General features: G+C 60.2%; 8 protein-coding genes across 8 annotated transcripts; 3 read left to right on the forward strand and 5 right to left on the reverse strand.

Annotated features, from left to right (window-relative positions):
- Nucleotides 1–28: 28 nt before the first annotated feature.
- On the reverse strand, nucleotides 29–2,135 carry SOF1 (rRNA-processing protein sof1; the record flags this gene model as incomplete). The annotated part of the gene is made up of 5 exons (XM_028615966.1): nucleotides 29–54; nucleotides 250–581; nucleotides 756–864; nucleotides 1,082–2,090; nucleotides 2,133–2,135. 5 exons carry the CDS (start codon nucleotides 2,133–2,135, stop codon nucleotides 29–31), a joined length of 1,479 nt encoding a protein of 492 aa, XP_028479823.1.
- Nucleotides 2,136–2,579: 444 nt separating this feature from the next.
- On the reverse strand, nucleotides 2,580–4,152 carry EHS24_000128 (uncharacterized protein; the record flags this gene model as incomplete). Its single annotated transcript, XM_028615967.1, has 3 exons — nucleotides 2,580–2,815; nucleotides 2,863–3,951; nucleotides 4,005–4,152. 3 exons carry the CDS (start codon nucleotides 4,150–4,152, stop codon nucleotides 2,580–2,582), a joined length of 1,473 nt encoding a protein of 490 aa, XP_028479824.1.
- A 2,581-nt stretch (nucleotides 4,153–6,733) lies between these two features.
- On the forward strand, nucleotides 6,734–7,302 carry EHS24_000129 (uncharacterized protein; the record flags this gene model as incomplete). The annotated part of the gene is made up of 2 exons (XM_028615968.1): nucleotides 6,734–6,869; nucleotides 6,938–7,302. 2 exons carry the CDS (start codon nucleotides 6,734–6,736, stop codon nucleotides 7,300–7,302), a joined length of 501 nt encoding a protein of 166 aa, XP_028479825.1.
- A 1,455-nt stretch (nucleotides 7,303–8,757) lies between these two features.
- On the forward strand, nucleotides 8,758–11,537 carry EHS24_000130 (uncharacterized protein; the record flags this gene model as incomplete). Its single annotated transcript, XM_028615969.1, has 5 exons — nucleotides 8,758–8,848; nucleotides 8,977–9,097; nucleotides 9,153–9,384; nucleotides 9,534–9,767; nucleotides 9,837–11,537. 5 exons carry the CDS (start codon nucleotides 8,758–8,760, stop codon nucleotides 11,535–11,537), a joined length of 2,379 nt encoding a protein of 792 aa, XP_028479826.1.
- A 749-nt stretch (nucleotides 11,538–12,286) lies between these two features.
- EHS24_000131 (uncharacterized protein) lies at nucleotides 12,287–13,870 on the reverse strand (the record flags this gene model as incomplete). Its single annotated transcript, XM_028615970.1, has 5 exons — nucleotides 12,287–12,944; nucleotides 13,012–13,323; nucleotides 13,588–13,678; nucleotides 13,736–13,769; nucleotides 13,823–13,870. The coding sequence occupies 5 exons, from the start codon at nucleotides 13,868–13,870 to the stop codon at nucleotides 12,287–12,289; spliced, it is 1,143 nt and encodes a 380-aa protein (XP_028479827.1).
- A 3,381-nt stretch (nucleotides 13,871–17,251) lies between these two features.
- Nucleotides 17,252–20,244, reverse strand: MSH2 (MutS-like protein; the record flags this gene model as incomplete). Its single annotated transcript, XM_028615971.1, has 5 exons — nucleotides 17,252–17,500; nucleotides 17,547–18,103; nucleotides 18,141–20,111; nucleotides 20,152–20,203; nucleotides 20,242–20,244. 5 exons carry the CDS (start codon nucleotides 20,242–20,244, stop codon nucleotides 17,252–17,254), a joined length of 2,832 nt encoding a protein of 943 aa, XP_028479828.1.
- A 227-nt stretch (nucleotides 20,245–20,471) lies between these two features.
- Nucleotides 20,472–21,808, reverse strand: EHS24_000133 (uncharacterized protein; the record flags this gene model as incomplete). Its single annotated transcript, XM_028615972.1, has 5 exons — nucleotides 20,472–21,232; nucleotides 21,285–21,542; nucleotides 21,581–21,653; nucleotides 21,704–21,736; nucleotides 21,776–21,808. The coding sequence occupies 5 exons, from the start codon at nucleotides 21,806–21,808 to the stop codon at nucleotides 20,472–20,474; spliced, it is 1,158 nt and encodes a 385-aa protein (XP_028479829.1).
- A 2,339-nt stretch (nucleotides 21,809–24,147) lies between these two features.
- On the forward strand, nucleotides 24,148–25,173 carry RPL35 (60S ribosomal protein L35; the record flags this gene model as incomplete). Its single annotated transcript, XM_028615973.1, has 4 exons — nucleotides 24,148–24,167; nucleotides 24,527–24,655; nucleotides 24,825–25,036; nucleotides 25,154–25,173. 4 exons carry the CDS (start codon nucleotides 24,148–24,150, stop codon nucleotides 25,171–25,173), a joined length of 381 nt encoding a protein of 126 aa, XP_028479830.1.
- Between the last annotated feature and the right edge of the window lie 30 nt (nucleotides 25,174–25,203).

Raw genomic sequence — 25,203 nt, forward strand, 5'->3', positions numbered from 1 at the left:
ATGCAATGTACAACACTACGAATGGGCTCTACTTTTGCTCGACAATGACGGCCTCTGCGGTGTGGCGTCAGCGTCTTTAAGGAACCTAAATTTATCCGGGGGCAGCCACAGTAACCACAAAACCCTCCCAAACCACCTTTCCCACTGGTGGGCGAGAGGGTATTTGGCAACACTAGTGGTGTAGTGTGGAACCCCCACTCAATGCAAAATGCAATGCAAAGAGAAAAAAGAAGAAAGAAAAAAACTTACTCTTGCGCTCGGCCTTTGGCTTTTCCTTGCCAGCACGCGAGTGCTTGCGGCGGCGGTCCTCCTTGACCTTGCGAGCCTCGATCATATCCCGCTTCAGTTGGGCCGCATTGTGCACGCTGGCGGGCAGGTGACGACGCTCCGCCACGTTGCGCACCTCCTTGGACGTCGACCACTGCTCCACAAGCTTCTGGCGGTACTCCATCGCCGCACGCTCCTTGGTGCTCGTGGGACCAAGCTTCTGAGAAGCCTGGCTCTTCCATATCCGGACGTTGCCGTCGTCGCTTGCCGACAGGACAAAATCCGCAGTTGGCGTGTATGTAACGTCAAACACACTGGTGGTGGGGCTATCAGCAAAGCATTTCGGGGGTGGGGGTGGGGGTGGGGTGGGGAGGCGAGGGGAGGCGAGGGCCAGAACGTGGCGATCGCGAGGCACTAGAAAAAACAAACTAGCTCTCACAGCGCCTACACTGGCCCCCCTTTCCCCTCACCGTCTTCTATTTACTTACCGCTGCATGCGCTTGGTGTGGTAGACGTCGCGACTCTTGCCAGCGTCGCGCTTCCACAGGCGAACCGTGCGGTCGTAGGACCCTGAGACAAACTCCTCACCAGTGGGACCTGAAAGCGAGAGAGAAAAAACACACGAGCGTCAGCATTCCACATCCCTCTCCCGAGCACACCCGAACAGGCGCCCCCTCGTTTGTAGACATGACCAGTTGGGCCAGTTGGGCCACGCCGCCGCCCGCCTCGCCGCGGACCGCGGTCGACGCCTCCACTGCTGCGGTCCAGCTGTTTTGGCCATGTGTCATCAAACGAGGGGGTTCAAACAACTCACTCCAATCACATCCCATGACGCCACCAACGTGACCCTTGTAGATCTGGGTGGGGCTCTCGAGGTTGCGCAGGTCGTAGGTGTAGAGGTTGTGGTCCTCGGACGCGAGGAGAAGCACGGTAGGGAGCGTGGGGCACCACGACAGCGAGTTGGAGCGCATGTTCATGACGATACGTCGCTCGGCCTTGCCGGTGCGGATATCGTACAGGCACATGGTACGGTCGCTGCCGACCGAGGCCAGCACGCTGGTCTCGCTGTGGTTGAACTGCAGCGCCGAGACGGTCTCGAGCGACGAGCCAAACTGGAGCGTCGAGAGCGGCGCAGAGCGCGTCTCGTCCCAGACCTGGACAACGTTGGAAGCGGTCGCAAACACATTGTCGGTGCGGTGGTGGTCGATGCCGTTGAAACCCGTCTTGGTGGTGTAGACCATCGCAGGCTCGAGGTTGAGGCCCCTGGCATCGCGCTTGCCCTCGTCCATGGCCAGGTCGTCGTCGTCGACATCGGCGTCCTCGCCCACCGCGCCGGCGTGGTCGAGCGTGTCGTCGCCCGCCTCCTCCTCAACAGTCATGCCAGGCGCAAACGCCTTGGACTTCCAGATCTTGAGCGTGCCGTCGAGCTTTCCCGCAGTAATCAGGCCGCGCTTGCCGTCGCGCGCGTCCGACGTCCAGCACACGCCACCGACCATGCCGCGGTGCGCCTGGATCTTGAGCAGCGACCGGCGCTGGCTGAGCGAGTGCACCAGCACCTCACCGTCGCCACCACCAGCAGCCACAATCGAGACACGGCGCGGGTCCTTGCCCAGGCAGTACACGCCGTCCTGGTGGCCCTCCAAAGAGTCCACAAACGGCTTGGCGAACATGCGCTCCATCTTGGCCGCCGTCAGCGCACGAGTGTACTCGCGAGGCTTGGCAAAGGGGTGCAGATGCGGGGCGAGGTTACGCTGCAGGGGGTGCGGGGCAGTCGACGAGCCAGGGAGGTGGTCGTCGAGCGACCGCGAGATCATCTTGATCTTCTGAGAACGCGTTAGACACAGGGAGCAAGCGGAGTAACGCACCATGGTGGAAGATGTGGGGCTTTGGGAGCTCTTCCTTTCGGGGTTCTAGGTGGTTGCTTGTGCTTTTGGCGAGATCCCGAGGGTCGTATGGATGCACAAGAGCACGTTGGTGGGGTGGTGGGTGGTGGATGCCAATGTTATGACCTCGGTGTGGGACTCGAAGTGCAAGAGTCCCAAAATCGCCTTCCTCCACCCTCGCCACCACTGGAAATTTACACGTGTAATATACTCCCGCGATCCCGCGATCAGCTGGTGAGTTGGTGCTCTGATCGTCTTGATGCCACCACCACAAGCCATGCATGGGACCAAAGCCCTCTGGCCTCTGGCTCGCGGCGACCACTGTCACAGACTCTTGGAAAAGATACTTGCCCTTCCTACATTCATGCAATGCTACAAGATACTCCCAAAAAAACAAACAGACACAGACATACACAAAACACAACTCGCTCAGTCCTCCATCATCAGCCACTCACGGCTCCCGACCTTGACCTTGCCCTCGGCCTCCTCGTCGTCATCCTCGTCCTCTGACTCTACCTTCTTGCGTGCCTTGGGCGGCGGTGGGGGCAGTGCCTTGGCTCCTGGACCAATCTTTTGGTGCAGAGGTACAATCTTGAGGCGACGAGACATGCCCGCACGCTTGGCGCTGGGGAACTTGGACAGCACGGACGAGAGGTCGTTGCGGGCTGCACACAGGGGTTAGCGCGCTGCGGTTACAGTGGTTTACACTCACGAGCCTTCCAGCTGATGCCGGGTGTGCTTCGGGCAGGGGCAGAGACTGGGGTGTTCCTTGCTGGGTGCAGAGTACGGGGAGGAGTTGCAGGTCTGGGTGGGGACACTGGGACAGGTGGAGCGACGGGCTCCGCGGCGGTGTCCCGGGGTGTCTGTTTGGCGGGCGCCGCCGCCCGCTTGGCAGGCTGGGGCGGCTCAGAGTTGTCAACGAAGGGCGAGGTCTTGCGCTTCTGCGATGTTTTGGATGATGCCTTGGGCGCCGCGGGTTCGGCCGTGGCCTGCTTGTGGGGCGAGGTATTGGAACGCTCCCCAGACTCGTAGACCTCCGGCAATGGCGTGCAGTCGACAAGAGGAGTAGACTTTGGCTGTGATGTCTGGCTCGACCTTGCACTCTTCTGGCTTGCCTTGTCCCTTTGACTGGGCTTGTCTTTGCCGGCCGTCTTCTTCGCCTTGGTCTTTGGGGGGTCGGGAGGGATTTCACCTGCAGCGATGGCGCGTTGGTGCTCTGCAAGTGCCTGACGCCTGATCTCTGCCCTCTGCCTCTTCTTCTCGGCCTTGGCCGCCTCCTCCTTCTCCTTGTTGTCGCGGACGCGGGTACTCTCGCGGCGAGACGACGACGCGTTCGCAGACTCGATTGATGACATTGGCATGTTGGCGGAACTAGGCACGATGGAGTCGTTTACCATATGCGAGATGCTCATGCGCGACTCGAAGAGCGAGGGTGGGTCCATGGGACGCTGGGGACTGGACGGGTTAAACGAGTCAATGGGGTCGACGGAGCTTCCTCTGGCATCCCGGCGGAGCGGTAGCGGGATAACGACCTCTAGCCGGCTTGCCGGGGTGCGTCTGGCCGGTGGCGAGGATGTCTGGATGTGGGACGCTGGGGTATCGAGCACCTCGATAGGACGAGACGAGGTGTCAATGATGTGCGACAGCTGGGTATCGCGCGACGATGCGTCGTTGGAGGAAAAGGTGTCGATACGCGACGCGCACGTGACGATCGTGCCCCGAGGAGGAGAGTCAATGTCCGGGGACAGCACGCGATAGGAGTGGCGAGGGCGGATGGGTGTCTCCTGCGTCTCTCCAATGACTAGAGAGCATGGGTCAGCATCGGTGGCGAGGAAAGGCTACACATCCGCTCACGCATGATCGGGCGCAACTCTAGATCCTTCGAGTCGTCTGTACGCGACGAGGAGAGGGAGTGGGGTGAGAGTCGAGCGATGGTGCGTGCTTGTTGTGTTGAGAGCTGTAAGGCGCGCTTAAGCTCTGCCTCTTCTCTGCGTAAGGACATGAAAGAGGTAAGTCGACGTGAGGGGGAGAGGTGGGAACGGGTTGGTAGGGGTGGCGAGAGGAAGGCAGGCGCGTCCCAGTCAGCCGGGGTGGAGGGAGGCAAAAGGTCGCGTCAACACTGGTAATTATTACGTAATACATTATTTGAGCCTCCCTCTTACCATCTTTGGCAGAAGAAAATTGTCGGCTTGGGCCGCCACTCTCTCGGGGGTTGCAGTCCTCATCGTCCAGACATTCCAGGCAGCGCACAGCGCAACGATCTGAAAACCGCCAGCGGCCAGGTTCTTCGTCGCTGGTACAGAGTGGGAACGTGCGTATGAAGGGTACGACGGCCAACGAGAGGACGAGTCTGCGGAGGGGGACGGAGTGGCCGAAGGGGGCCAGCTGCTGGCGTTACCATGCTTACATCATATAACGAGGTTCGTTTACCGTTTTTTGCCTGACCACCCCCTTAGATCCTTAGATGGGTCCCTGCCACAAATTCCACCACCACTATACCTTTTTGCCAACGGCCGAGTTATCCAGGCTGTTCGTTGGACGCGGAAGAGTGTGGCAAACCTACACACATGTGCGTGACAGGGGCTCTTGCAGTGGACGGCCGTGGACGCAAAGTGGCCAAAGTGGTCTGTGTGGCGGGGCCTTTCTGCGCCACTCTTCCCAACTGGTGCCTGATCGACGACTTGTCCTGCGGAAAAAAAAGGACAGAGAAAAGAGAGAAAGAAAAAAAAGCGGCAGGACGGAGTCACGCCAGCCCCGTTCGCACATGCCTGCGTGCCGAACAGTGCTCCACGCGTGCCGAGGATTGCGTCCACTTTCGGTATCCGTGCCCGGCAGATGTAGAGCGCGGCAGTAGCTGTGGAACGCGACAGAAAGTGGTGAAAAAGACCCCTGTGTTGGCACGAAACTGCCCTGCCTGGGCGTAGTATTTATATTGGCTGTTAGCCCGGTGCCAAGCCGCTCTGTTGCCGACACAAACAACAGTGCTCGTACGCTCGTGCATGACACTATACTCTACTGTCACCCCCTGATACAAACCCAAGGAGTGTACCAGTAGTGTCGGTGTACGAGCATGTGGTTTTTTTTGTCTTGCAGTCTTGTCCCAATACGAATTTATCCACCGCGCACATATGAAAACCCGTGTTGCCCGCGAAATGCCACAGTTACCGGCCAGTTTTGGAGCGTTTTTCCGGGCCTTTTTTGGGTCGTGACTCACCGGTGGATCGGTGGAGCCGGGAATGTGTCCAGGACAATTGCGTCACCGTGTGCGACCGTGTGGTGTGTGGTATGTCACCGCGACGCGACTAGCGCGTCATGGTGAACCTTCCTAGACAGCTAGACGAGAGGGTGCCATGGAATTTGGCAACGTGCTAAAAATTATCATATCACTCCACCAGGGTGAGGCTGGCGAGGCAAGTGCTTTTTCCCCGTGGAGGGACACGACGACGAATATGATGATGATGATGATGATGGTATGATGACAGACCCCAATGAAAAGGGCGGCATGTCAACTCACAGGCCCTCGAAACCCCGAGTGCGTTTGTGCTCAACTGCGGTATGCAAGCGAGACGTCGCCTGACAGGGCTGTGCACCGGGTTTACAGAGGTACAGAGGTGCGCCCGAAGAGAATAGTGAGCCCGATCCCAAAGATATCGATCTCTGTCCATGTCCGCCTGCCAAAACTAAACGCCGCCGACATTCCCCCTCACTACCCCCCCCAATTCATACTGAACACCTGGGCCACGGCATGTCACCGCACTGTGCGGGCCTTCTTCCCGGAGCTGCCGCGCATGTGTGGCTCCTGGTATCTGCCTTTTGAGGCGTACATACGCCGACACGCGCCGCGGATGTACCGCGAGATTCACCGAGATACACCGCAACTGAGCCAAGGGAGAAATTGCAAGCACGGATTGTTCCTTGAGGTATGTATCTCGAGGAGGCGCCAGGGCGGGGTCGAGTCGTACACGCGCTCCTTCTCCAATGCCGTCGCGCTCCCCCTGTTCTCCCGGTTGATATCAACAGGACCAGGACCCTCGCAGCAGAACCCCACATGTAGGCTTTTTTCACTTATAAACGATCGCATAGACCCGAGTGACCCACTTCCCCCTTTGCACCCCGCCACCACACCACTTGACTGCCACCAAAGACAAACAGGCCTACCTTGTTTTTTTCACGTTCTGTAACCCTTCGGCTCTGTACGCCACCAAAGCCACCCTTGTCACCCGACACCCCTTCTCTTCTACCCCCTGTGTCCCGAACGGAGAAAGGAGTGAATCCCTGCGCAGCCACTTTCGACGTTGAGCCCAAACGGAAGACGAGCAATCGAACCATTACATCCTCCCCAAGCTTCCCCCCAACACCCATCGCCACCGTGGCCGACGTTTTACTCGCCTTCTCGCCCGAGAGGCTCCCGTCAACCCTCCCGGGTTCCCGACTGTCCACCGTACGCCAGCGCTACTCGCCACGCACGCCCCGCATAGTGTCTGCCCCAGTACGGAGGGCAAGTGGCTCCACTAGCCCCATGGCAGTCGTCCACCCATACTCGGTAGAAAGCGACGCTCGAAGCGACCCACCGAGCACTCGCCATGCCACACCGTTGTCTCAGCCGCCAGTGTCACCACGGGACAAGCACTCGCCTCAACACCAGCGGCGACAAGAACAAGAACAGCACGAACAGCAGCAGCAGCAGCAGCAGCAACAACAAGAAGAAGCGCCGCCGCAGTCTGTTGGTTCTTGGCGCCCAGCGTTTCGCCGCGCAAGAGACTCGATGGCTGATATCATGTCCCGAGACGACATGTTGGCCACCGTGTCGTCGTTTGTCGACGACCTTCCCCCCTTCTACGCCACTGCGGCGTGGTACCACGTCGGGGAACAACGGCGAGACGGGGGAATTGTCAACCTGGACTCGCTCGCCGCCTACTTTAGCGAGCTGGACAAGACTGCTTCAACAGCCACCCGCGTCGCAGGAGTGTCGCCGAGCAAGAATGGCCTCAAGAAGATGCTCGCCACCGATACCTCGCCACCCGACCCATCCTACATAGACTTTGCGCCATCACGACCCCGGATCGCCGACCTTTTGCACGTCGACCAGAGGTCGCCAGAGACCGACGACGAGCGGTCTGTCGACTGCGTTATGACGTGCTCCCCGCCATGAAACCAAACCCTTCAAGACATGCCCCCCAACCCCAACCCCAACGGCTGGTACGCTGGGCCTTACGCCTCGTAGTAGAAGAACTATTGTATCCCCCCAGCCCACACTGTAGATTAGAGAACGACCCACCCTCATCACCACTGCCCACCTGCATATGCAATCTAGACGTAAAAAGTCTCTCTCCACACACACACGAGTTGCTCGCTAGGGAGCCACTGGGCCTTCGCTAGGGACACACCCCCACTGCCATTGTTCCAACCGAGCTTTTTTCCTTGCTCTAGGTAACGTTGTCGCTGGCCAAAACTGGCCAAAAAGGAATCGCGCCTCCCCGTCCCGGTCCCCCCCCCCTCCCCCCGGAATGATGTACAGGCACCGCCCGTGGAGCAGACATGTGTCCTTTTTGCATGGTGATCGGTTGGTGGCACGGAGTGATGGAGTGTTGCTGGGCCTCGTAACTCGATGGGCTCCAGCTCCACCGCAACCGCCGCAACCGCTTTGCGGGAGTGGGGTTTTTTTTTTTTTGCGGAATGGGGCATGTCGTATGCGATCGTACGTTGGTGAGGAGAGACTGGGGGGGGGAGTGTCGGGTCCCAACTCGAGAATACAAGTATAGCACACTGGTGCATCGATGACACGCCTTGCTCCATTCTGAATCTCGGGTGGCCGCGGGTGGGGCCAAGTTCAACCTTTTCTGGCTCCCCTCGTCTGACGTAGGCATGTGCCGCCACTGGCCACTGGTCTCCACTGGAACGCGCGGCTGGTACTGGGTGCGGAAGACATGTGCACACGGGGTCTAGACTCTGACTCTGGATCTTGGGTGTAACGTGTCCAGACGCAGACGGTTGGGTGGAGCACAGAATGTGCTGGGTGGGTGGAGCGAGTGAGTGCGGGGAGCATACGTACGCACAAGAGTGGCAGAGTACTCGTGGTTGCCAACGACGCTGGCTGCTGCCATGTGCTTGGCAGACGCAGGGCGCAGGGCAGAAGGGTGTAGGGATGGTGAGAGTGGGTGCCTGGAAATGTGACCTTTTGTTGGGTGCGTCGTGTTGGCCCCCGGCCGGTTCTTGCGGCCTGCCTGTTTTGGTGGTTCAGAACACGACAGCAAGGCTCTGTGGCGAACATGCATACCACAGCAGGCGAGCACGGTGGGTGAGCTGCCACTGACGCTACCGAAACGGATGAGCACGACGAACGAACGACTGTGACGAGCCAGCAGGCCGGCGGCATGAGGCTGCGGTGGTGAAACACCCAGCGTCACATGCGGGGCAGGTCCCAACCAGCATGCACACCCCCGCAAGCCCCCTCGCCCCGCTAGCCCCGCTCACACCTCGGCGTCTCAATTCCATACCCCTCTCGCCAGCGCGCACCCGGCGCCAAGTCTGCTCCAAAACGTCAACATCCCACCCTCCCAAGTCACCACAGCCCCCCAATCTCTCCCCCCCCCGCCGCATACACACCATGGATGCAGCCGGGCATGGCATGCTGGACGATGCCTGGTGGCTCCCATTCACTTCCAGCGGCGAAGACTACGACCTCGGCGGTCCAGTCGGTACGTGTCCACCACACACCCAACATTTGTTGGTTGTAGCACAAACACAGCACGAGGACGTCATGCTCACTCCGCAAAAGGGTTCGGAGCATCATCCACAGTGTATGCTGGGGCATTCAACATACCAGGCTCCTCGACCAGCGAGTGGCGAGAATGCGCTGTCAAGGTGTCGAGTGCAGGCAGCGACTTGGCCCTGCTGTCCAGAGAGGCGCGCCTGCTCGCCCTCTGTCGCCACCCCAACGTTCTCCGGTGAGCCGGGATTTTCTGCATTCGCATAGTCTACACACAGCTGACACACTCCCAGTGTCCTTGCGACCTTTACACTCCCACCGGATCATGCCCGAGTAGCTATTGTGACACCGCTCGTCGAAGGAGGGTCGCTCGCTGGCATACTCGAATGGCGCTCCCGATCGCCTCCGCGGCGTCGACGTCATCGAGGCGTCGCGGACGGCTCTCTCGACGAGGACGAAGTAAAGGCCGTGGTACGACAAGTCCTCGAAGGGCTCGTCTACCTGCATGCCAATGGCTCCTTGCATGTGCGTATCCAATGCTGCTTCTCATGCTATACAGACTTGTTGCTTCTTCACACACGAGGCAGGAAGGCAGGCAGAGGCCCGGCTGCGCGCCAAGACCTTCCCTTCCTAAACCCTCTCGGCGCACACTTTGCTGACGCGATTCGCCGCAGCGTGACCTCAAAGCAGGCAACCTCCTTCTGGCGCCGGATGGAACCATCTTGCTGGCCGACTTTGGTGTCGGGGGCGACGTCAACCTGCCCCCAACACCGTCCGGGGATGCACGCCTGCCCGTCGAGGCGGTGCGGTTCGATGGACCCCGCCAACGGATCGTCCCGGCAGCTACATCGGCGGCGCCACCAGTGGTCGTGCGTGAAATTGGCAAGCGACATTCATTTGTCGGCACTGTGCGTAAAGATACCCTCCCCACGATGTGTGCCCCGCAGCAGCATGTTTACCTGACACACCACCCGCAGCCTTCCTGGATGGCCCCAGAGGTGATCCTCGGCCAGCCGTACGATGCCAAGGCCGACATTTGGTCGCTGGGTATTACGATCATTGAGCTAGCTACGGGCAGCCCTCCCAGTCACGGCCGCCCTGCCGACGTCCTCGCCGCCACAGTGTCTGCGACCACGGCCCCGTCCCTTCCGTTACACTTCGGCAAGCACATGCGCGAGTTTGTCGCAGACTGTTTGAAGAGGAACCCGGCCAACAGACCCACTGCCGAGAAGCTGCTCGAACACGCATGGCTCAAGGGAGCCAAAAAGGCGTCTTTCCTGGCCGAGTACTTGCTCACTGATGTGCCCGCTCTCACACAACGGCAAGAGCTCCGCCGTGTGCCCACCATGTCGTCGTTTACCTCGGGAACACCGAGCTGGGATTTTTCCTACTCTGTTCCACCTTCCCCTGTCGCACGGTTCGCGTCACCCTCTGCGGCATCCCTCAGCCTGTCCCCGTCAGCAGCGGCGGCAGAGTACGGCCTCAACCGCCCGCAGTCGCGTGCTTCAAACCGCACGTCGATGGGACAGGACTACTTTCCCTCGTCGCCGCGCATCAGCCTCTATCAGTGGGCCGAGCGCACCGGACCGGCCGATTCGTTGCCGCCAACACCGACAGATGCAAACAGTATGTATAGCTCGGGGTACATCTCGCACCCAGGTTCTGGCTTTAGCGGCGGCATCGTCGCCTGGCCGTCGCCGCGTCGTGGCGGCAGCGAGAGCGGCCGACCTCGCAGCGGTGTTCCCCTCGTGTCGTCACCTGCCGCTCGCCTGAGGCGGGGGAAGAGCACGTCCTTCCATGCGGGTCTCGACAGTGTGCCCCAAAACGTCGTGCAAGACATCACCTCGTCGCCCAACGCCAGCCTGACGCACAACACGAGCTTTGGCAGTGCCACGGGCACGACCATGGGCGAGTCGCCAGTGCGCACGACGGCGAGCGTGGCACCCGATGTTGGCCAGGTGCCCGAGGACGAGGGCGGCAGTGGTCCCGGCACCCCTCACCAGCACACGCCACGCAGCGACAGCCCCACCGAGATGGGCGACCACCTGATCGCCTACCACCATTCTCGCGATGTGAGCGGTGGCGGGCGGAGCGACAACAGCGGGGGCAGCGGCGCGAGCGGCGCGAGCCCCGCCGCGTCGTATGCGGCGCACTATGTGGCTAGCTACACTGCGAGCCTGGGACAGAGCACGCAGAGTCACCAGAGTGGCACGAGTATCAGCAGCGACAAGGCCACGCCCATGCTCGACCCGTCTCCGCGCCGCACGCCCAGCCCCACCGAGCAGCTGCCGTCGTTCACCCTCGACCTCGCAGACGCGCCGTACGGTCGCGCGCCGCGCACGCCGCGTGGGATCGATACCCCGCCCGACAGCCTACTCCTCGGCACGAGCCCGCTGGGGTTGAGCATGAGCCCGCTCGAGTCGTCGCCGCTGAGCACGACGCCGCGCCAGTCCACGCCGCTGGGCAGCGGGGCGTCCCGCGAGAACGTGTACGGTGCCGTCAACCACACCAACCACAGCAGCCACAGCAAGCCTGGGTGGTTGCAGCGCGGCGACAAGAAGAAGGACGCCAAAGATAAAGACAAGGACAAGGACAAGGAGGCAAAGGATAAAGAGTCGTTCACGGCCGCGCTCGTCGGGTCGTTTATCGGGCGCAGGGCGTCACGGAAGCGGTTGTAGCTCGACGCGGGCCGCGAGCTGACAGTCAATCCGACCAAAACAACACCATACACGCACGCACGTACGCACAGACGAGGAAGGCGCACCCACCCACCCACACACACTCCACACACACGCACTCGCCACCAGACATGCTAAACCCGTTGTATCTAATCCCATACCCCCACCCCACCACCACGCCGTCCCCCACCCCTCTTCATTATATCAGCTACAGTACACCGTCATGCATATTTCACGAGTCCGCAGTGCACATGACGCTTCCGGCATTCCCCATCACAAAGACGTCCGTTCCGCTCGCTACCAGAGTCTGGGTACTCTGGTTACCCAGATCCAGATCCAGTCCGTCAGTTGCTGTCCACCGCAAGCAGCGTCACGTCATCTCTGCCATGTACGCGTCACTCGTCCCTCCCGGCCTATATGCTAAATGTTGCAACGGTCCATATGGGCGAAACATGCGGAGACTGAGCGCGTAACAACAACGTCCAGAGGGGTTTTAAGGGATGAGAGTGTATGTAACGGGATAGGGGAGAGCTAGGGGGGAGAGAGAGAGAGAGAGGGCGGAGAGAGAGGTACACGCGGAGACATGATCCTTGCATGAAAGGACGGCCGCGAGTGTGGAGGGGTTGTTTGGCCTGAAATGCGAGGCACAGGACTAGGTGAGAAAAATAAGAGAAAAATCTAAGAGCATGCTTTGTTGTGTGTTTGCGTGTGTGTGTGATGACGTTTAGAACGGGGGCTATACGCTTTGCTTAGAGCATGACGGCACCGACGCCGGCGAGGGCGGCGAGGACGGAGAAGGCGCCGGCGACGAGGCCGGTCGAGGGCGCAAAGACGGCGTGACCGGCCGAAGCGGCCGTGGACGACGAGGCCGAGACGGCGGCGGCGTCAGTCGCGGCGACGGTGACCTGGGCGGTGCCGGTGGTGGCACCGGCCGAGTCGGTGAGGGCCGACTCGATGACGGTCGACGCCGACTCGGTCGTGGTGGGGAGGTCGGTGAAGGTCATGCCGGGGGTGTAGGTAAAGTAGGCACCCGAGGTGAGGGCAGCAGTGGGGATACCGTTCGAGACAGTCGAGTAGGTGGTGCACGACGACGAAGCCGGGGTCGAAGCGGCGGTCTGGGGGGTCGAGGTGTAGCCAATGGTCCAGTAGGCAAGGGTGCCCGAGTTGGTGTACGAACCGGTGTAACGCTGAGCAAAGGTCGAGGTGGTGCCGTTGGCAAGGGGGTAGACACCGGGAGGGTAGGCAGAGTCGGCCTCGCAGTCGGTAAAGGTGCCGTTGGTGTAGTCACCGGGCATGACCCAGGCGCATCCCATCTCGTCGAGGGTGTGCTGGCACTCGATGGCGGCCGAGTAGGTCGAGTTCTCGGCGATACAGATACGGAGACAGAACTGCTGGTACGACATGTAGCTAGGGAGGGGAGGGAGTGTCAGCGGGTTGCCTCTTTGAACCTTGTGTCCAACAACACTCTACTCACTTCATCCACTCCTCGTACGAGACGTCCGAGCCGGTGGCATTGCAGGTGACGTTGCCACCGACGGGGTTGCCGTCACCGGTGGCACCGTGGGGGTCGAGCTCACCACCCTCGTCGCCCTCGGCAATGTTCATCCTGGTGAAGTCGCCAAAGCCCTGGACCTGCCAGTACAGGGGGGTACGGACAAAGTGGACAGCCGAGAGGGTGCCGTCGGGGATGACACGGGCGTCGTTACGGGGCTGGACACACCAAGCGACCTGGATGGCCTCGGTGTCACCAATGGTGCTTCCGGTCTCGGGGGGAGCAAAGACACAGCTGGGGGAGGGGAACGTGTCAGCACGGCGAGTCTGTGCACAAGGCCAAGCAACGTGTGGGCCCTGGGGTTGAGCCAAATTGGGCGGGGAACCGGCGCACGGTGACCCAAGTGGCCAAGTGGCCCGACGCGGCGCAGTTCAAACGACCCGCGCGCGCCAACGGCTCAACCGCCCCCAGGGGGAGAGCCAGTGGCACCAACTGTGCGTCGCAAGTTGTGTACTGCGGAGCCTGCCCACACGATAACGTATAGGAAACACCACTTACAAGTCGTCAATGGCGTTGAGCGAGAGAAGACGGGCATACGACGACATGTTGACGGCGGTGCCGAGCGAGGCGGCAGTGGGGTTGGTAACACCTATGCAGTGTTAGCGTGGCTCTTTTCGGTATCACTGTGGCGCATGCAGACACATACCCATGGTGCCGGTAGCGGTGACCTGAGCATTGGCCTTTTCGCATTGTCAGTACCGGAAGACCTCATCAAAAGTGTGGCCCGACTTACCACGCCAGCCATGACGGCGGCAGCGCCGAGGAGGACGGTAGAGAGCATTGTCGCTGAGATGAAGGAGGTGGGGAGAGACGAGGGGGGAGAGGAGGGGGGATGAGAGACCTGGCCTTGAAGAAGAGGATTCAAAAGGTCGAGTGAGTGTGGGTTGGCAGATATCTCTCGAGAGGAGTGTGTTGGAGAGAGAGAGGGAGAGAGGTTGTTCAAGGGGGGTGTGTTAAAGAGACGGGCGACGAGTGCGCGCAGTTGGGTGGGTGGGTGGGTGGGCCGGCGGGCGGGCGGGGGGGGGCAAGCAAAGGAGACAAGGGCGCGGGCGGGGTGTGGTGGTGCTGCCAAGGCTGTGCGGGCGGTCTAAATCCAGCACTGCGCGCGCCGGACCCGGCACCCCTGCAGGGAGGGACAAGACAACGCGCGCGTCAGCCGTCACAGCGTGTGCGCAGTCGTCTCCCCCCCGCGGGCCTTTTTCCACTCCAGGCAATGTCTATTTCGGATCCCCCTGGGCCCGCCGTTTTTTGCTCTGGCGCTCTGGCCATGCTCTGGAAAAAACACACACGCGCGTGACAACAAATGCTGTTCCACCTGCTGCGCACCGTTGTGGTGCTCTTGACACGAAAGAGAGACACCACTCTATACTTACACATGCGGGGCAAATACATGTACAAGGTGACATCATGTGTTGCATCACTGCAGCTGAATGGCTAGGTGGCGAAAAGAAAGCTGCCCCTACATGGCGGCGTGATCTGCGGGTCCACTGTCCTTGTCTTTTTTTGTCTCTCTCTTACACAACGACCAAAAGCCCTCCCCGCTCTGGTGGCGGGAAGATGGCGACCCGCACACCACATCCGCATGCCAACGTGCACAACTGGCATTATGAGACGCAGCTGTGGTCAAGAGGGTTGAATACATGTGGCTCTTCTAATGAGCATATGCAACGGGCAATTAGGTTTGGGTGGCATTCAAGGCCCCCGGTGCCGGTGCATTAGGCGAATGACCGTCTGAGCGACCTACACGAGCGACGCGACGAGCCAGCCGGGTGACGGCGCAAAAAACCCACACCTGAAACCGGCCAGGTACGCGCAGCCACCACGAAAAAGGCTTTTAGAACATGGCCCGGCGGGGGCGGTTGGCTCCGCCTACATTGCCTTGTTCGTGGCCCGCGGCCACGTCGGAGAAGTGGTGGGATGATGTCTGGCCTCTGGCTGCCAACATGTCGAAATGTCGGCTCCTGCCACAAAGGTTGCACTATGTGATCTGTGAAGCTGTAATCGTCACTGGCTGCCAGACCGGTCGCTAGCGAGCCCACCAGCGCCGCGGCGTCCGTTTCGTGCCCAAAGCTCTGCTCCTGCATCTGTTACGCACATGCATGCGGCGCACTGTCCTCGCTTTCCTCGCTCGCGCCAAACTGGAAATCACACTGCATGTGCCATGGCCCAGCGTGCGTGCCCCGGCGATGTGCGATAAGCCCTCGCCCCCATCGCCATGCCTCACACCCCATGGATCGCCCCGCGCGTGCATATGCCCATGCTGCCACTGGCCACACCATGGTGCACGCCTGTGCGATCGTTGACATCAATTGCGGCCCTTGTATGCTCCACTCGTCTGCGAACCCCCCACCCACACGTTACGCTGTCCACCACACACCGCAGCTCCATCTCGTCCACACCGAACGCAGCTGCGGCGCCACGCCGGTAGACCGGTGGGTTGGTCCAGACTGCGGTGTGCGTTGCGTACAACAGGAATTTACAAGCATGGGTACCACAGCCTATGCCCAGAGATCCAGAGACGTCCACCCGAGAGCCCACAATAGACTCCACTCGCGCCAGCCAGACCGGCACGTCGCCACCTGGACGATTGCACGCGACGCGTCGCGTCGCATCGCATCTGGCCACCCCCGGACCTCGTCCGGGGCTGGAATGAGGCCAAGCCCCCAGATGTCTAAATCTGTCGCTTGCGCACAGCCGGCCAAGAGACGGAGCGAGAGCCAGCCAGAGCGTCAGAGTCAGAGCCAGGCGACAGGCGAGGCGGGCCATGGCTGGCGGGGTCGGCATGGCTGGACAACTGACATGACAGACTGCACGCGCCCAACGGCCAACGACCAACGGCCAACGGGCAACGGCCCCGGCCTGTCCAGGATATATCCACGACCACACCCTGGCCCCCACTCTCAGGACACCGTCCAGGAGAAGTCTCCAGCCAGACCGGGATCGAACCCCCTATACGCTCCGCACCCCCCATATTGAAGGCCCAAAGGCCCAGAAGGAGCAGGAACACTGCAAAGGGGTGTGGCCTGTGGACATGCAGCCCCCCCTTGAATTCCTCGCGTCGACAAAGAGAGAGAGGGTCGAGATCCAAGTCACTTTCACGGAAAGCGCGTCCATGACGCACAGTAGTGCATGGGTGCATGGGGGTGTGTAGTCGTGCGTCCATTTCTGGATCGTTTTGGATCCTTTTTGACACTTCCGGGCCTTTATTTTTATTTATTTTTCTGGCTTTTGCTTTTGGCAGTCGCGTCGCGCGGGCGACATGTCTCGGAAGTAAGCCCAGCCATGCCAGCCCGGCCAGCCCCCATGTACGGCTCTGCCGGTGTGGAAGCCAGCCTCCAAACCTTGATCAGAGTTCGTCGCGTCCGCGTCCGCGTACGCGCCGTACGCACGTAACCGCTCAAAGACCTCTGTGCCTCTGGCCTCTGGTGTCCGATCGGGCGCCAAGTTCTCGGTCTCGCGGTCTTCCAGGGACGGGAGCCGACAGTGACAATGGCCCGGGCCATGGTGACAGTGACAGTGACAGCAGTGGTGCTACGCACCCGCGCACTGCGATCTGCGAGCGGTGCAACTGCGTCGTCTATTTTCTTGACCAGTGGATGCAGTGGACGATGGGCTCTGCCAACACGACGGGGCCCACCGTCGTTTCTCTCCTGCACATGCGCATGCTTACGCTTACGTTCCCGCACATGCTTATGCTCTTATGCTCTTTTCCACGCTTGTGTTCACGCTCGCGTACATGCGCCGCGCAACACCCTGCAGGTCGGGTGCACCGTTCTCGCCCTCACATCACTATGCATCTGCGGACGGGGGGTCTCGTGGATCATCTGGTTCGGTCTGGCTAGATACATGTACACACAAGCAGCTTCCTGTCTTTTTTTTTTCCTTTTCCCTCTCCTCTCTACAGTATCTACACTGCTGCGAACCCCCGCTCTTTCCGGGGCCCTCCCCTCCCTGTATCCTTCCCCCCCCCCCCCGTCACCCCACTTCCGCGCGAGTGACATGACATGGGGACGTTCTTGGGCGACGTACTATTCCTTTCTCTCTGATGTCACTGGCCGCAGCCAATGGAGCCGCCAGGGCGGCACTGATGACGCGTAATGACGGCGACGCCAACGGTAACGGCAACGGCAACGGCAACGGCAACGGGGACAGCCACGGCCACTCACAACGCGGCGAGAACACTCTGGATCCACGTGTTGTCCGCAAACTTGGACTTGTACTCGTCCGCGATGGAGTGGAGGGCCTTGAGCTGCTCCTCCTCGGTACCGCCCTCGGCACGCGAGCGCCACTCGTCGAGGAACGAGCGGACGAGCGCCGTGCCCTCGTCCACGTCCGTCTTGGGGAGCTTGGGCGCGCTCTCGCTCGTCGTCTCGCCAAAGTCCTCGAGCTCCTCGGCCTTGCGCTTGGCGAGCTGTAATTGTGAGCTGAATGTCCCGGCCGGTTTCAGCACTACTCACCTTGACCACCGTGTCGGGGAAGCGCGCGAGCTCGGCGACATGGATACCGAAACTCTGGTCACTGTGGCCGTCGACCACCTGGTACAGGAGCGTGATCTGGCGTTCCAGCTCACCGTGCACTTCGGCGCGCACCTGGAGGTTCTTGACCCATGCCAGCTGGTCGGCGAGCGTCGTGAGCTCGTGGAAATGGGTCGCGAACAGGCAGAAGCAGCGAATGTTGGTCGCAATGTGCTCGCTGATGGCCCACGCGAGACCGAAACCGTCATAGGTCGAAGTACCGCGGCCGAGCTCGTCGATGATGATCAGCGAATCACGAGTGGCAGACCGCAGGATGGTGGCCGTCTCGAGCATCTCGGCCATGAACGTCGACACGCCCTTGAGCTGGCTGTCGCCAGCACCCACACGCGCAAGGATGCAGTCAAAGACGGGCAGCTCGGCAGAGTCGGCGGGGACAAAGCAGCCCAGCTGGGCCATGAGCGCAATGACGCCAATCTGGCGAATGTACGTCGACTTGCCGCCCATGTTGGGACCCGTCAGAATGTGGAACTCGGAGGTGCCTGCTAGGTTAGCACAATGCGTACAGTGTTAACCCACCCTTGATCATTTCATGGTCGTTGGCGATAAACTCGATATCGTCCTGGACCTCGAGGCATGGGTGGCGAGCGCCACGGACGACAATGTCGCCGCTGCCACGCTCCTTGACGACAGGCTTGGCATAAGGGACGGGGGCGTTGGCCGAGACGTGGGCAAACGAGACAATCACGTCGAGGGCGGCAATGAGGTCGTCCAGTTTCTCCAGCACGGGCGTGTACGACGAGGCAATGCTGACAACCTCCTTGACGAGGTGGCGTTGCTTCTTCTCGTACTCTTCCTGGAGTCGCGCATAGTCCTCTGACAAGTTCTTCAGGAGCGTGGTCGTGAAAATGGTGCCCGACTTTTGCGTCGCCAAGTCAATGTACTTTTTCTTGCCGCGGATCAAGCCCGCCTCCGCCTTGGTAATGCGAAACGAGTACTTGTACACCTGGTGGTTCTCGAGGTGGAGCTTCTTGTCAATGTCCAGACCGAGCTCCTCACCGACGCGGCGGTGCTCTCCGTCGAGCTGGTCGCGAACGTCGATGAGCTGGTCGCGGAAGTTTTGAAGGTCATTATCGAGCGTGGGCAAAAGGACAAAGTTGTGGCCCTGGAGCTCGTCAAGGTCGATGGTGCTCTCGACCATCTCCGAATACTTTTCAAGCAGCTCAATGTTCTCGTTGAGGGCGTTGACGTACACGTCGTCAAGAATGTGGCCGTGTTCCGGGTTGTCCTCCTTGACCAGGTTGAGGCACTCGACGATACGCGGGAGGGTCTGGACAGCCTGGTACACGCGGACAACGTCCTCGAGACCGGCAATGCTGCGGTGGAAGCGCTTGCAGATGCGGTGGAAATCGGGCATTTTGCGCAAGTGCTCCTCCTGCAGGGTCCTGCGTGTGTTGCCGTCGTTGACAAACATTTCAACCACGTTCTGGCGCTCGAGGATCGAGTGGAGGTTGACAAGGGGCTGCTTGAGCCAGCGGCCGAGCAGGCGCTGGCCCTGGCTGGTCTTGCACCGGTTAAGCAGGCCGTACAGGCTCATGTTCTTGTTGCCACCCAGCTCGGCGTTGGGCATGAGGTTGAGCGCCTTGAGCGCGCTGGCGTCGAGCTTCATGTACTGGGACAGGTCGTGGTGGTGAAGGCGGAACTGGCCGTGCATGGGCGTGTCGCTCATGAGCGAGAGGTAGTTGATAATAGCAGCCAGCGACATCATGGCCGTCTTGAGATCAAACTCGGGGAGGTTGGCGGCATGCGAGTCGTCCAACAGACGCGTGAGGTCTTGCTGGACACTGCCGGTCTGGAACTCGGACGACTTGCGATCCGTCACAATGACGCCACAACGCTCAATGAGGGTGCGAAGCTTGGAGAGCTCGTGGTCGGCGCGCTTCTCGTCTGCCTGGAGGATGCACTCCTTGATGCCAAGCTGGATCACGAGGCTTTCAGTGTTGCCATAGTTTTCGTCCTCGGCATACTGCGCCACGCCAATCGTCTTCTCCTGCACGTCCACAAACGCGGCGCCGACAGTACGCTGGCCGTCCTTGATGGCGACTCGCACAGCCATGCTGACGGCGTTGGCCAGCAAGTCTTCGTGGGCGAAGAGCAGGTCCTCGAGCTGGCTGAGGTTGCCGGGCGACGCGACTTTGCCCGAGTGCCAGCGCGTGTTGTTCTTGCGACCAGCGGTACCGTCCTCGGGCTCCCAAATCTCGACGCGCATCTGCTTGGTGGTAAGGCAGTCGCGCAGGAACGCCTTGGCAAGAGTCATTGAAATGGTCACGCTGGGCAGACCGCGGGCAGACGTCGACGACGAAGGCTTGCTGCTGCCCGCACCCAGATACTTGAGAACGTTGGTCGTCTTGTACACCTGGTCGGCGATCAGGAGAGCGTCGGCGCCATGAGCTGAAAAGTACTCGCCGCGGTCGAACAGGCGGACGAGGCCCTCGGAGTGGACAGGCATGCGCTCGACGAACCGCACGAACCGTTCCTCGGTGTCGCGGTCTGTGTGTCAGAAGGTGCGGGGCGAGGACTGAACACGTACCCATCTGCTCAAACTGCGGCTTGGCCGCAGACAGTTCCTTGTCGTACATGGGCTCCATGTTAGTACAGTGGAGAGATTTCAGAAACTCACCATTGTGAGATTTGTAAGACGTGGGAGGGGATGAGGAAGGCGACAACTCTGAAAGCAATATCAAACGCGTCGCAGCACGGTCATCCGCCGTCATCTTGACGCGTCTCGGGGCGGAAGCAAAATCAAAGGCAGCCAAACAACCAGGCCACGTTCGGTGCCACGTACAGTACACAGTGAATCTGATCATGATATGAACATACATGTCCCGAGGCCCTACATTAAAAGCTCTCCTACTGCATCTGCTCGTCCTCCTCGGCGCTCTCAAACAGGAAGTTGGCGGCAAGCTCCTCGTTCTTGTCGCACAGCAAGAAGGCTTGGAGCACCATCTGGCGGTCAAAGCCGAGCTGCTCGAGACGCTCGACAGCAGCGGCTTCCTCCTGGGTCAGGTTGACCTGCATGACGTTGGGGGGCAAGTAGTCCTCGCCCTCGCCCTCGCCACCCAGCTCCTCCTCGCTCACGCCGAGAAGGTCGTACAGGGTCTGGGGGTCCTGGTTGATCAGCTGGGCCAGCTGGGGATTTGACGCAGCAATCTGCTGCAGGAGCGGCTGGATGAGGGCGGGGTTCTCCTGGACGGCCTGGCGGATACGGGCGATCTGGGGCGAGTTGGCAATGGCTCCAAGACCACCACCGGCACCAGCACCGCCGGCGGCACCGGCGGGAACACCGCGGTCGCGCTGCATAGCAGCCTCGGCCGCAGCAAAGAGGTTGTCGGCACCGGCACCGCCCGAGGGCGCGGGAGCAGCAGCAACAGGGACAGAGGGGGCGGGGACAGCGGCAGCGGGTGCGGCAGCAGTAGTGGCAGGAGCACCGCCGGCGGGGGCACCACCAGCACCGCCCATGGGCTCAGTCTCGGGGATGTTGCCGCTCATGAGGTACTCGGCGGCACGGTCGGGGTTGTTGAAGCTGGCACGCAGGGCGCGAACAACCTGCTCGCGGGGGAAGCCCATCTCGCAGAGGTTGTCGATCGCAGAGTTGAGCGAAGCACCGGTGACTAATCGCCATCAGTGACCTGGCTTGGGGGGAGGGCTCAAGTCTGTACTCACGGAACGACGAGCCAAGGGGCGACTCGCCGGCCTCGGCAGGCGCGTCGGAGGCGGCCTCGGCGGCAGGGGCAGCCGGGGTAGCGACAGGAGCAGGAGCGGCCTCGGCGGCGACAGGAGCCTCGACGACGGGGGCCGGGGCAGCGGGCGCAGGGGCAGCAGCAGCAGGAGCAGCCTTGGGCTTGGAGACCATCACAACAAGGAAGTCCTTCTCCTTAATCTTGAGCTCGCCAACGGTCGACTCATCCTTGAGGATCTTGCCTGCTCTGTTAGCTGCAGCCCAGGATATGCTAACTAACCAGAGTAGATGAGCTTCTGGAGCTCGGCAGGGAAGGTCTGGGACTCCTGGATCTTCTGCTTGATGGCGCCGACCTGGAACAAGTCAACAAACGTGTTTCCGCACCACTTTCGCGAATGCTTACAGTCTCGGAGTCCTCAGCGTCAATCGTGAACAACTGCTAGTGAGCTCATGTGTACCGCGCGCGTTCCCTTACCTTGTTCTGGACGGTCTTGAACGTAATCTTCATTGCGGCTGCCTGATTCTACCCAGCGTTAGTCAGGAGGTCACATCATCTCGCAGGAGGGCGCGCGCGCGCGCAAGTCCACCGCGCCACCAGTGCTTTTGGGATACGCACCTAATGGGATATTGTGGTATAGGAAGAGAGCCGGCTGGAGCTGGCTGGTGATGTCTTTGTCGACGTGGGGTTGCGTGTGCAGTGGGCAGTCGATGCTCGCAGGTGTTAGGGTGGCCAGAAGGAAGGGAAGCCAGCATATGGGTTTACGACGAACAAGCGTCATCTGATAGGCAATCTGGTCCCGCGGTCGGAGTATTCACACGCTCAATTACACATATTTCTAGGTTCCCCAATACCAGCTGATTCTAATTGATACTGAACAGTAAGCTGATTGGATTGTAATGTGGCCGCCCCATGTCCACGGTCATTGCTATGGGCTCTGTGGCAGGCTGTGGGCGAAGGTGCCCCTGTTACGACGGGTGAGCGGGAGACTTGAAGCGCAACTTTGATTTTGTGCAGAGGGGAGGCCCTTGGTACAGTCCTCTAGCAGACGACCAGGAGAGTTTCAAACTACCGGGCAGTATGGGCAGACCAAGGACCAAACACCGCACATGTCTCTCGCGATAGACGCCATCGCATATGAACAAGCACCATCCGACTCTCAATGGGTTCTCACAACATGCTAAGGAACGCCGGCGTTCTACGCCATATCTATTGTATGACCTCGGCCCAGGTCTTGAGGCAGTCAAACACTTGACATACATGGTATCACCCTGGGGGTAAATTAAATAATCCTGGTGAGCTGCTGAAAGGCAGATCGCCCGGCAAGCAGAGACAGAAGCCAGCCTGAGAAGACCGAGAGGATCTCTTTTGACTTGTACAACCACGAGTAGCTTGCAAGGGATTGATGGCTCCACAACGATGTCAACCTATTCAACGGCCGTTTAATGTGTCCCATAGAACCGAGAGTCGGAAGGTTGTCGGGGGGTCCAAATGCTGATCGTCCAAGGACTCTGTTGAGGCATCTTGAGAAGAAAACTGTTGGGAATCGAGTCTTCCCCGGTCACCTGACCCCTGCGAGGCTATGCAGTGCCGCCACTGGTGCCAGTCGAGACCTTTTAGACAGGGGAGGCAGAGGACGTCCGCATTTTTGCTTGATTTTGTCGGTCTTGCTTCCTTAATTATTGTCATCTTCGCTCCGCCGCCGCATTCAGTCCGTTTCTGCATAGGTTGGATATGCCTGTGAAGGTGCGCAATGTTTTGAGGTCTGTGAGAGAACCGGGACGAGCAGCCAGACCCCGGTGGTGGCGAGGATGCGGTGGTGGCGAGGATGCGGTGGTGGCGAGGATGCGGTAGTGGCCAGGATTGGTGGGAGGATGCGGTGTGGTCGTAGTGATGGCTATACCCCCCAGACAAGTGGCCTTACGAAGGAAGCTTGGACTCTACAAGACGTCCTCGGGCCAGCGGAGTATGCAACATGTATTTCGCATTAGTCGAAGCTGTCATGGACAGAGGAACAGAGGACTAGTAGCCGGCAGCTGACATGGACCATTCTGACTGTGAGCAGGATGGAGCAACGACGCGGGGTGTCCCTGAAAAGACGGTCAGTCGCGTTGGCCACCCCTCTCACGATTGCCTCGCCGGCGGGAGCTCTCTCATGAAGTTAGTGGCAGTTGTATGCCTGTTCATGGCTTCAAGGGCACAAAGAGTGGTCACATGTCCACTGCTCTTGGGTCATGCATGTATGTCTCCATACGCTGGAAACGGCTTTGGTCACTGCGACGTACGCGGCGGTTGCCCGGGAACTGGGCGTCCACTGACATCTGAACGACGTGAGAACAACGCAGAGAGGCAGAGGCTTTTCCGCTGCAGTCTGGAAGGCAGTACTACTTTGATCACTTCTAAGCACCACCCAGAGTACTTGAGGAAGTCGGGGTTGTGTTTTCCGAGATCGCACACTGCCACTATTCCACCAAGAGTACCAGCCTGCGGCGTGCGGGGGCGGGCGGTCCGGACGTGCAATGTTCTACCGAAAACACACTAGGGCGGTTGTACTGGTGCGGTTGTCGGTGCATCCTCGTCGTAGTGTGTTTTCTGGACAGCACCCCATAAGTTACGTAATCCTTTGGAGACGAAAAGAAATCGTGACTTGAACTTATCGCCGACGAGCTTTCGGATATTGGGCGTGATGGACCCTGAGTCCCATGCTGGCCCGCCGCTGGCAGTCCTTGCAGAGTTGTTACCTGGCCAGCGTCGAGAGACTGTCCCTCAAGCAAAACCGGCTCAGTGCGTACCCCCCCTCCGTCGCCATCACCAACGTCGCCAACACCAGCTGACCCCAACTCCAGAAAATGTCGTCGTCCGCCAAGATGTGAGACACACCGCGCGGGCCGAGAGAGCCAGGAGGAAGAGAGAGGGGAGAAGGGATGGGGACGAGAGAAAGATCGAGACTGGCGCAGCGGGGAGGCAGCAGCATCCATGTTCGACCTACCATGGGGGCATGCTGTCGGTCCGCGGCGGGACGAGCAGTAGCGAGCAGCGCTGCCGTCCTGTGCGCAGAAATGCGCGCCGTCTTGCGCGTCTCAACGGGGCCGTGCAGATCTTGAAAGCGTTTCCAGGCCGACACCTCTGGAAGTCTTGAAATCTGCCCGGACCGTGGCCGCATCCCCTTCTGTCCCGTCCTCCTGGCACCTCCGGCCGACAAGCGAGAGACACACGCTGACGTTGCAGCCGCGCTTTCGAGCTCCAGTCCAAGAACAAGGCCGACCTCCTTGCCCAGCTCGTTGAGCTCCGCACTGAGCTCGCCTCGCTCCGCGTCCAGAAGGTCGTCGGTGGCTCGTCGTCGAAGCTCACCAAGATGTGCGTACACCGCGAGAAGGGGAACAACAGCACCGTGCAGAGAGGGCAGAGGCTGGAGAGGAGGCTGGGCACCAGGCGGGTGAAGGTGTAGGAGAGTGCACGGTGTTGTTGGACCCTTTTCAAACTTTTGGTCGTCCGCCAGGCCATTTTTCGCTGACGCTGTCTCTAGCAACACTGTCCGCAAGTCGATCGCCCGCGTTCTTACCGTTGTCAACCAGAAGCAGCGCCAGAACCTCCGCGAGTTCTACAAGAAGTCGAAGTACATCCCCCAGGACCTCCGTTACAAGAAGACCCGCGCCATCCGTCGCCGTCTCACCACCAAGGAGGCTTCGGCTATCACCCTCAAGGCCCACAAGAAGGCCATCCACTTCCCCCAGCGCAGTGCGTATACTTCAGGGGGTGTCCAGGCATTTGGCTGTGTTTCGCGAAAGAACATCAACCAAACGTTCTGCACCCCCCGCAGGCTTTTAAAATGTTCAAATCACTGACGCTCAACAGAGTACGCCCTCAAGGCCTAAGGCTTTGATGATCATTGGCATGGGTGGCGA

Source organism: Apiotrichum porosum (assembly GCF_003942205.1).
Source record: "Apiotrichum porosum strain DSM 27194 chromosome Unknown scaffold_1, whole genome shotgun sequence".
In the NCBI taxonomy this organism is placed as follows: domain Eukaryota; kingdom Fungi; phylum Basidiomycota; class Tremellomycetes; order Trichosporonales; family Trichosporonaceae; genus Apiotrichum; species Apiotrichum porosum.